Source organism: Athene cunicularia (genome assembly GCF_003259725.1).
Source record: "Athene cunicularia isolate RWA chromosome 2 unlocalized genomic scaffold, athCun1 chr2_part1, whole genome shotgun sequence".
In the NCBI taxonomy this organism is placed as follows: Eukaryota; Metazoa; Chordata; class Aves; order Strigiformes; family Strigidae; genus Athene; species Athene cunicularia.
In genome coordinates, this window is record NW_020799095.1 from 56422400 (window position 1) to 56433670 (window position 11271).

Consider the following 11271-nt stretch of genomic DNA (forward strand, 5'->3'; position numbering starts at 1 on the left):
GCTGCTGGGTATGTCTTGGACCTATCAGAGCTTAAGTTTTGTCAGAAAAACACTATGTGCCCTCAGATGCCATGATGTGTCTGACAAGAAACAGGATCTAAACTCAAGTCTGAGGTCTAGCATCACTGTACAGGCTCATGCAGTACTCTGAATCCCTTTCAGCTTCAATTCCCAATACGGCCCAGAGCAGGTGGGAACTAAAAGTAACCATCTTCCATGTACACTATTGGTAGCTCTGTGTAATGAAGTTTTCCGTTTATTAAGCAGATAAATATCCGTTGAATAGATGAACAGATTTAGTTTCATCACATAAGGAGAACAAAGCCTGCTAAGACAACACAGAAGCTGAACCTTCCTCAAAGCACTCTGAGATGAGTATGGTAATCCTGAATTACCTTTCTCCATACTTGACCTATTCTGCAGATCCACACTCCCAGGCTGCCAGTCTCAGAGCTGTCATTAGCAAAAAAATTGACCTAAACAGAATCTGAGTGCCTTAAGAAATCAAATCCTTTTCTCCAAAGATCCACAATATCAGAACTAGCAGAATCATGTTTTGTTTTGGTAAATCTTTGTTTCCTTAAAAATACAAACAATCTTTAAGTATCCACATATTAATTTTCCATTTCTATAAAGAAATGATAGATGGTAAACAAAAAGCCTATGCAGTCTGTGCTTACTCCCTAAAGAAATGCCATACAAAATGTATTACCTTTATCTTACAAGCAAGTAAATTGCATCAAAGTAGTACAGAGGCAATCACACAGAGTGTGCATTAGTGCTGAGAACAGAACCAGTATTTCTGAATCAGGAGCATTATGTGCCTTATAAACTCTGTTATAAGACAGAATTTATCACACCTATTTAAGCAACAGAGCCCTGCAGATGGCCCTTACCAGTCAAATTAGGCACGCTCTTTAAGTGCTCTAACTTCACAAGGTTGGATTCACCAGGTAACCGATTAGTGCTGGTACAGGATGGACTCATGCCCACGCAGTCTGGATAATATGCAGCTAGAAAGGGAGCTGCCACACTGTCTTTCAGCAAAGGAGGGAGTATGAGCATGGAGTACCACCAATGGTCTGAAACTTCAGCCACTCTCTGGCCAAGCGGAGAAGTGAAGGAAAGAGGGGAGAAGAGAACACGTCAGTACTTTGAAAACGTTGGAAAATGAACCAATTCCCCCCTCCCTCCAAAACTGAGACCAAAAAGCACTAGAAGTACCAATCTCAGAATTGCAAGTCATAAAGACATTTTCTCTCCCTCTTTCCCCTTCCTCAGCCTGACACAGAAAACCTGTAGCATTAATCTCTTCTTCAGAAATAGGACTGAAACTTCACAAACTCCACACCCACGTGGAAAGCGAACAAATGAGACATGCCATGACAACACATCTATGCCTTACCAGGCCCTTTGTAAAACATTTACAGTCATTTATGCATCCAGAAATCTGAACTTAGAAAAGTCTATACTAACTGGTGAATTTAATTTAGGATTCTGCTATCCCCATCAAAGACCTTCTAAAACCCTAACAAACACTTATGATTCAGCCTTAATTTACAAATCAAACATGCATTAAGGAAACAAAACCACAAAGCTTCTACAAGAGTCAACAGTAAGCTTGAATGTATTTCCTGGGATAGAGGTACCTCAGGTACACTTGTCAGCGTTGGCTTATTGAACATCAGATCATACTAAATCTAAAATGCAGGGTTACTTGATCATCAACCCATTGAAACACCAACATACATCAAGTCTAGTTTTGTATTATGAAGGAGAGAGAAAACATGTTTTGATGTTCTCTCACAGTCTTCAAAAAGAGGTGACTAGCTTGACTAAAGATAGAAACCGCCTGAAAGACAGGGAAATTTTAGGATGGGGAATTTCATTTGAAAACTGGCAACTGAATACTGTTTTGCCTAATCAAAAATGAGAATGAGGAGTAAACCTTGAATCACAGGCCACAACTCAAAGACACCACAAACCACATTAAAGTTAATTGGTACAGTAAGGGAGAGGAGGAAAAAGATGAGAAAGTAGAAGGTCCTAGGCTCTGTTGCAAATAGTGTCTGACAGTTTCCTGAGCAAAATGCATAAATACCACCGTAACTGGCCAAAGGACCAAGGAAAGGAAAGAAATATACCGTGCTTTAAGATTGCTTTTATATTCTAGGACAAATGTGGAGGAACAGCCGCTACTCACCAAGTCCTCAGGCATGGAACACTGGTCTGAGCCCTCAGTCTGAAAGAAAAGTGAACAGTATCAGAGCTATTCTTAAGCTGTACAACAAAAATTAAATAGAAAACAAAGTAATTTGTCTATGGCATAGTACTTTAAACTTAAACAAACCAAAATTGTGTTATCATTAGCCTTCTGTAGCAGAGATAATTATGTTAGTAAAAATAGTAGAGAAATGCAGTTACAAAACACAACACACCATGAAGCAAAACCACTCCAGAAAATGTTTCTCATTTAAGTTAGTTTATACCAATTAGACATTAAAATATACATTCCATAAAATGTATATTTTATAAAATGGAGTGGAGCACCGAAACAAACACATGGAAAAAAAAACCAACAGAATTTTATAGAAAAATTCTGGAAATATCCCCTATTTTTCAGAAAGATCTTCCAGTCTAGACTACAAAAAAAGTTTCTCATTTATTTTAAGAGTATCTTTATCACAAAGTTTCAAGATTAATACTGACCTTCTGATTTTCATATGGTCAGTATTTTCATGTTATGTTTTTACCTATATAGATTGTATGGCACTATAAGGACTCTTTCAGATTTCAGGAGTTATCTTCATGTCAAAGCTGAAAGTTTTCATGTAAAGCCCCATGACGGACTTGCTAGAAATTAATAAAAGGTCATTGAGCTTTTCAGATGCTTCCATCAATAACAAAGTATGGCCAAACAAAACCAAAATAAATATTTTGGTGTGTGTCCATTTTCTACATGCTATGATCCCATAGTTTCAGAGTGAAGTATTTCATAATTGACCGTGCAGACAAAGATATTCCTGGTACTTCTTTCTTAATATTTCCACTCGGGAAACAGAAAGTTCAAAGAGCATGTAAGCCTGTCACCGTGCAGCTCTCCAGCCCATCAGACAATCATTTGGACTTTACACACATTAAGCAGCAAACAAGAAGAATTTAATGTCTGCAAACAAGAAATATCAACTTGTTGTTAGTTTCAATATGAGCAAAACTCTTCTGTGTTACCTTGGTGGAATTGTTCAGCTTCATACCACATCTGTAGGTTTTTGCTATTTGTGGTGTCAGCTGGATTTCCTTTGTCAGCTGACGCCATTTACCACAGTCTGGCTTTGTGCACTGCACCTACAAGTCAAAAAACAAACATGTTTTTACTTGTTGCTGTCTGATTACAGATAAGATTAATGAAGTGTAACTAACCAATTAGAAAGCAGGGAGATGTGAGGAAGTTGTCAAATATAATTTTTACATTCATTATGTAATCCTCAGGTCATAAGAAAGACATCTGGCACACAGACACCTTGTGCCCATCTCCTTTAAGACTGAATCTCCCCACAGAACCTAACTCCAAAATTAATTCAACGCTCAGTTACTATGGTCTTAAGTGGGTTTTGCAAGCATTACAGCAAAAACACATTGTTCATCAATTCAAAAACAACAACAAGAAAATCCACCACTAACAACAAATTTCCTTCCATTCCAGCCTCAATTCTTCTGCTCTATTTAGCAGAGAAATACAAAATCTGTTTTGGAAGTGTTTCACATTCACACTTTCCTATAGCTGGCATGCTCTCTTTTCCCCATCAAATCTTATTCTACCTGAACGTCACACATCTTAGCTGATACTTCACTGAAAAGCCACAGAAGGTTGTTCTTTGTGGGGTGTGGAGAAGGTTTCCAACAATGGAGGAGCTGATCATAATTATTATCTTCCTCTTTTCTACACCCCTCTAATACAAGAAAATCCCCACAAAAACTCAGCCGATCTGCTGCTTGAACATACAATACTGGAAACTCACATCAGAACACCACATTGATATACACCCTATTAAATAAATCAATCATCCTCCATCTTACCCAGTAAGGAAGCTGTTGATCAGCCATGAAGGCTTTTGGACTGGGCTCACTTTTACCATTACTTGTCCAAATCCTTTTCCAGGCAGTGTATTTCTCATAACCATCTTTATGGCTAAGAAGAAAGAGGAAAGAAAACAGCTAGCACTCAGAAAATTGAGTATCTAGTTCATTTCTAGCAACAGCAGTTATTCTAAAATTAAACATTTTATATAAGAACAGAGAAATAAGGCTGTAGAGAGTCCTATATTTTTTCTAGTAAAAAAGGAGAAAGTCAGGATTCTTACAATACCAATAAATTGCATCTTGACCACTATGTCCTCTTGATCATGAGCACACTTCCCGGTATCTAAAGCCTGGACTGAGTCACGGGTACTGCTGAGCACATAAGCTCCCAAGTAAAGCTGGACTCAATTCCCACTCAAATGGGAAGGAGCTTGGAGCTGAAAGCACTCTGTGAGTCTGACCAGAGTCTTCAAGGTTACTGAACTGCAAGAGTTAAATCTACTCACTGATTTGATGTTACAGAGAGGCAAGGTCTCCTGAACTCACATTGTAAAGTGAATTTGCTTTATAAAGGAAAATAGATTTATTCAAAACTGTTCTCATTATTTAAAATTCTCTGATGTTTTAAAAAAGACAAAAGCTTTAGAATAGCTGTATACACAAATCAGCCTGCCTAAACTAACCAGTTTTGTTCATGCTGCTATGTTTAAGTTGTTGATTAGTCCATACAGCACCTGCAGTTTTAGCACCAATATCTAAGCCTCACTTTGAACTAACAGGGGACGAGTCTTTGTACTATGTTTATGTATATGATGTTTCAACAGTTACAACATCTGCCAAATTTCAATAAGCAAATCTACCTTCGGTAATAGTGGTCAAAACATTCATTGCAGAAGTGCTCCCCACAGGAAAGATGATACCATCTAGACGTATACCCATTTTTAGCACATCTGTAATGCAGGAGACATAGAAATGGTTTTACAATACATTTAGAAAAAAATCTTTCTATTGACAATAGCACATTCTAGAACGTGAAGAAATCATTCAGGACAAGTCAGGGTTTTCAGTTACATTCACGAAGGCTGACTTGCACAAGGCACTACAGTCATACAAATAACAATAAGATCATTTCAATTGTCTCAAACACTTCCAGTTTCCAAACTAAGCAACACCAGATGCGAAGGAGGCAAAACATACACAATGTGCTGTTTTATAGTTGGTCTGGCTTCCAGCAACCGCCTGCTAACAATGGTCAACTGAGTCTCTCTTTAGTACCCCTTAAGCAGACATTTCCTGAACATGAAATAAATTTGTTCTTACAATATGCGCTGTGACACACTAAGTGTTTTGCAAATGTGTAAGAAGACAAAGTCCCTCTCCACGGGAGCTTACAGTTCCCTTACTTTGTTCCATTTTGTTCTGACATTAGTGCAGCGGTTGGAGGGATCATTTAAATTAGTATTTTTCTTGTAGGTGTGATCAATTGATTCATAAATCATTATAACATCCCGTCCCCAGAACAACTGACAAAACTATAAAGGCAAATATGAACACAAAACAGATGTTGCCTATTTTTTCACGTGACCAAGTTGGCTGCGATTCGCTGAGGAAGCACTTACACATTCTGGGCATTTATTCTTTATTACTCTCAGGAAGAAATATCCATTAGCAAAGATTATATCAATCAGACAAAGCAATCACTCTTCAGCTAGAAAACTCTCACTATACTCAATGAAATGGTTCAAGATAAATGCACACAGTAAAAAGCATGAGGTAAAAAGCAGTGACCTAAGCTACTAAGTGAAATAGCTAGCCATGAAATTATCTCATCTGAAATAAATAATGTTGTAAGTATGTACTGTGTGTGTGTGTGTGTGTGTGTGTGTGTGTGTGTGAAATCAAAATATTAAAATCACAATTCAAAAAGATGACTAAGCAGTATCTATTGCTTCCTAAATAAAAAACATAGTGTCACCAATGCTGATGTCTCAGATGCTCATTTCTCCTCACAAGTCTCTTATGCAACTGCCAAAACACTTGACTTTCCTAAGTGTTAGGTACTGGAAATTAGGTATTGGAAAATTGGGTGTCAGAAGCACAAGGAAGGCAAAAGAGCAAAACAATGAGAAACTTGTGAAGCATACGTTTTCCTTGACACAGAGTGCTCAGAATAAACACAGGACCCGACGGAGGTCCAGTGATTTGTGTTTGATGTGGTGCCAAGGAAGAATGCGAAGCAGGGTGCAGGCCGCACGGTCCCATTCTTTTACTTCAAGGACAGATTCATCTCCTATTCTGCTTGGTTCCCTTGAAATATGATTTTCTGTAGCAACCTGCCAACTCCGTGCCTCATCCTCCCTTCTCTCCTCCACAACCCAGCTGCACCCAGTGTACCAAGCTGACCTTGCTTCCTGTCCTCCCTCTTTTTCCCACAAAAAACAGCTGTACTGCTTGGCACCATGAAACTAATTATGTATTAATGATAGAATAATGATTTGACTACAGTCCCACCCACTCACCATACCTACTACGATAAACAGTACCCCAAGTTTGTACCTAATTTGGAGGGACGATAATCCAACACCAAACCAGAGGGACAGATCGATGGGTTTGTGTTCTCGCCGCCCCCCTCCTCCCTAGAAGGGACACCTTTTGGTAAGATTTCCTCAGCTAGGCCAAGCGTATACCCAGGAATTTAGTGAGTGTGATTACAACAGGGTTTACTTTGTGGGGTTTTTTTTTCTTGTGTAGTGCTATAGAGCCAACCTGCAGTTTGTGCATTTATCGTAGGCAATCTTAAAGAATCTGTAAATGTTGCATGAAAATAAACTGTACTATTTGTGAATCTGGCTGTTTCTCCTGAGTGCCTGCTTGGGCTGGGTCAGACTCATAGTCATGGTCTCAACTGACATACCTATTAAAGGATAAGTCCAGCTGCCCCTAGCCCCTCTGATCTCTGAGGATTGGCTAGAACGCAAGGGGATTTATCTCTTACCCTAAACACAACACTAAGACAACATCCAGAATACACTGACCTCCTGCCACCAAAGAACAATCTACATAGATAACTAAATGAAGCACTGAATTATTTTAGATCACTGAAAAATAAATAAAACAAGGAAAGTTTGCCTCTATTAACCAGCAAGAGTGGAATGCTGTGTAATTAAAGTCTGCCTACTATATAATGAAGTCTAACATGTCACTTATTATAGATATACCTTGTCAGTATCATGCATTCAGTACCCCCAGGGTCAGCATGCAGAAGGACTTCTGCAAGTACACAGAAAGCCATTAACAACTCAGGCACAAAGAGTTCAGATAAGACCATCTCCCAGTGCCTAAAATTTCAGGGTCAGAATTTCATCTCAGACTGCAAAACATTCCAATGAAAAAGCGATAAAGAATTTCTGCAGTAAACAATGGTTTAATTTTCCATCTTGAAAGCAAATTTAGCTTCCTCAGATTACACTAATATGCTCTCAGTTTCACAGAAGCAAGATATGTTCCAGAAGACACCATTAATAATATAAATAAGCACACCTAAAGATATTCTATATCTGAATTAGCAACTTGTACAGTTGAACGTTAACCACAATAGGGATAATTTGTGACTTTTCTGTCATCTTAAGATTCATATTAGTACCTTTGAATTCTCCCTCCATATTTAGAAACACAGAGATTTTTCAAGAACATAGTTAGGAGCCTAAACTTCGGCTGCAAGTTTAGAAAAGTCTGTGAAAAATGCAAATAAAAAGAAACAAACCTTTCAGCTGCACTGGCAAAGCAAACAGGACATGTTGCAGTGCATCCAGCCTTTTCACACTTTCTATATTTCTTCTCCGACGCTTCATCATCATCATCTGCTGCTTCAGCCGCTTTCTTCTTCACCTAATAAAAAATAGCTGAAATCTGACCAGAAATTACACAAATGCATCTTCTATAAAATGGCATTCAGGCAGTTTTGCAGCTTGTGGGTAGCAACAAATGGTTAAAATGGTACTAATGAAAATTTTTGTATCCGTTGTGAAATAGCTGCAGCATGAAACAGCTGTCAAAGTAGGTCATTTTTTTCTAAAAAAAAAAAAACCCAACAAACATAAACCAGTAAGGCTGGAAATATCATTTAAAGCTAAAAATGTCTTGCTTTAGTCTAACTGATGCCATTGAAGGAATTAGAAGCAAACCTTTCAGTTTAAATCATATTTTAAGCTCCATCACATGCTAATGAGTCAAGCCTCATGCGTTCATTCTATTTCTCCTTCAGAAAATCTCTTCTTCACAAACTTATTAATCAGTAGCAATCTTATCTGCCCCTCAAATAAAATATTAGGGTAGGCTTGAGGCTTCTTTGGACTCCAGATACAAAGCTGTATACCAAATGTCTCTTTTGGGCCTCAAAGGTATCATGTATTGTGTTGTTCTAAGCCTCCGTCTGGATGGGCAGACAGCTTTGGCTGGCTGTACAGAAATCTGTGATTGTATTTCTAACACATCAAGTTTTTACAGGTTATACTGAGCATTTATCTTTTCTGAATATTGTTCACAAATGAGTCACTTTGCCTATTAACTAATTCTCCTTCTCTCCAGGTAAGTATTCTAAGTCTTAACTTATCCACAGTAAAGGCTGCTTGCTCATAAATAACAGAAAATAAAAAATACCAGAGTACAAACCCATGTGTTTTTAAATTATTATAAATACCTGTCTTCCAGAACTCCTCAGAGGAAGGTTGTCTGGAGACTGGTCAGAAGAACATGCCTTTTTTTTCGTTCGTACCCTTCCAGTTGACATTGTATTATTAGATCTGCAAAAAAATTATCAGCAGTAGTTACAAAAAAAAAACCAAAAACAACACAACAAAGGGTTAACTGCTTGACTTTACAGAGCTGTCTAATCACCTGGGCAGTACAGCTACTCATAACAGTACTTCTGTCAGAGTTACCTAGGTAAGAGTCTGTTCAGCTTCACTACTAATTCTGAAGGAAAATGAGAATGAGACATTACAGGAAGAGAACAATACTACTATTTTAAACTAAATTTGGAGTTAAGATTAGATCCTTGAGTACATCATGACAGGCTGTTCCAGATCAGCATACCCTGGATTTCAATAATCTGATTTGCATTACGTGAAGACCTGGACTGGAATTTAGGTTGGCAAAGTGAAGAGACATCAGCTCATAATGCAAGCATTGAAATACCACTCTGAGTAACGCTTGTCCTGCTAACTACTGATTTATTGGTAGCAAGAGATTTGCACTGTAAAACACTTTTCCAAATAGCGTACTAAAGAGATGTTTAATACCAGGTGAACACCCAGTTCCAAGACTTGAACACCCTCCTATGAAAGTACATCAGAATTTAACGTCTAAACTGCAGTTTCATGGCAGTTATAGGTGACTGGAATATTACAAACTTTGTTGTTAAGCATACTGTAGGAGAAAATAAAAGGTTTATGCCACAAGAGAGCTCTATAGCTGACTACATTAGTGGGAACACAGAAAAGACCAGTTTATCATGTAAGCTGGAAAGCATGGAGCGTGAGAAAGTACGAAACAGAAATATGAAAGCGTATTTTAAATGGTATTATTAAAGGCATTCTTCTCACAGGGAGTAAAACACAACTAAAGAGAGTCTAGAAGAAGAATTAAATCTAATTGTGCTCCACCACATACAGAAAGGAAGTAGAAATAAAACCCTTATACTACAGCACTGTATCGTGAATGTTATCTTATCTTGTTCTAATAGGAACCAGTTTGTAATTGTATTTTTTTTTTTAATATATATATATTTGAGACTTCTCAATTCTCTCCATTCCAGGCTGCATCTTTCTTGTTCAAGCTGACAGCGATGGGTATGGTAGCAGTAGCTTCATTCAGGAACTCTGCTAAAAGTAAAGGTAACAGGAGAAGAAAATGGGCATTTTTACACAGTTCCAAATGAAGCTGATGTAAATCAAGTAAACTGGTGGTTTACTCTCCTCTGAAGATAGGAGAAATTGATTTAGGAAGGGAAATCACATGTTGATATCCACATAAGTGAAAAATTAGTTCAGACAACTGAATACAAAACATAATTTTCTTGCAACCCCCCCCATTATAACTACTTAGAGGGAGGAAAAAAAGAAGTCAATGTTTATTATTAAAAAAAAAAAAACAGGACACACTGTATGGGAGCGGGTGAGGTTGCAGAGTAGAGAAATTAAAACCAACCAGCTTCATTTACATGAGATTTCCCTAAACTACTTCGCAACACCCCAGGAAATGGTGGCATTCTTCCGCAGGTGCTTTCCTTCTAGATCAGCAGCACAAAAGTATCTCTCTGCATCACCTTAGCTTCTGGTGCTAGATAATCATTCCTGCGTGCTGTTGCCTTTACAATCGGATGCGATGAACTACCTTAGCAGTGAGCAAGGCACCAGGCGACTCATTTTGGTGACTACCAGGTGCTGACAGTCTACTGCTGCTGTAAGGCCCTTTATCCAAAAAGTTAAAGCACATGCAGCTGTTTCACTGTGTATAAGGGGTTAGAAAAAGAAAAGGTGGCGGTTATCATTAAGAAGACAGTTAGTAAAAATATTTAAGATTCAGAGAGGCCTCCCATTTTGAAAGGCAAAGGCCAGTCATACAGAATCACAAGCCTATTTTTGCTGTAAGCACTACGGGAAGGGAAGAGGGAGGTGGGGAGAAAGAGAAAAAGATATCAGCTTATACACATAACTGTAAGCAAGGCCATTGCTTCCAGGTATAGGCCACTTTGTCCCTACTTCCCTTCCCAAAACACCCCCCCCCCTAGATTTTTAAAGAACAAAACAAACAGCACTTACTTTACTAAGCTTTACATGACTCTGCATCCTATAAGTGTTATCTTACTGGCTGAGAAAATAAGCCCTTTAAAAGGGGAGATACGTAATACGCTGTCACATTCTATAACGCTTCATCCGTCAGTAATGCGCGGCCTGCACAGGGGTTTTACCTGCACCGTTGACAGCAAGTTTGGCGGGGGGGGCGGGACGGGACGGGACGAGGGGACCGGACGGGACACGGGACGACACACGACACGGAACGGGGAGAAACCACACACACCAGAGAGAGGAAACAGCCCGACAAACAAGGGGCGGCGGGAGCCAGGCAGTGCGCTCCCCTTTAAAACTGACGCCGAGCCCATAGCCGGCGGCCGCCCGCCCCAACGCTGCC

At 38.9% G+C, this 11271-nt stretch overlaps 1 protein-coding gene across 1 annotated transcript in view; it reads right to left on the reverse strand.

The window, feature by feature from the left end:
* KDM1B (lysine demethylase 1B) overlaps positions 1–10951 on the reverse strand; it is a 28871-nt gene extending 17920 nt beyond the window's left edge. Inside the window, exons 1-8 of the mRNA XM_026843782.1 lie at positions 10902–10951; positions 8780–8882; positions 7844–7968; positions 4941–5030; positions 4078–4189; positions 3229–3345; positions 2204–2242; positions 897–1101 (exon numbers count right to left, since the gene is read on the reverse strand). Of these exons, the coding sequence (XP_026699583.1) occupies positions 897–1101; positions 2204–2242; positions 3229–3345; positions 4078–4189; positions 4941–5030; positions 7844–7968; positions 8780–8869 (778 nt within the window). The 5' untranslated portion in view covers positions 8870–8882; positions 10902–10951. The remainder of the gene's footprint in view (positions 1–896; positions 1102–2203; positions 2243–3228; positions 3346–4077; positions 4190–4940; positions 5031–7843; positions 7969–8779; positions 8883–10901) is intronic.
* Positions 10952–11271: the final 320 nt, after the last annotated feature.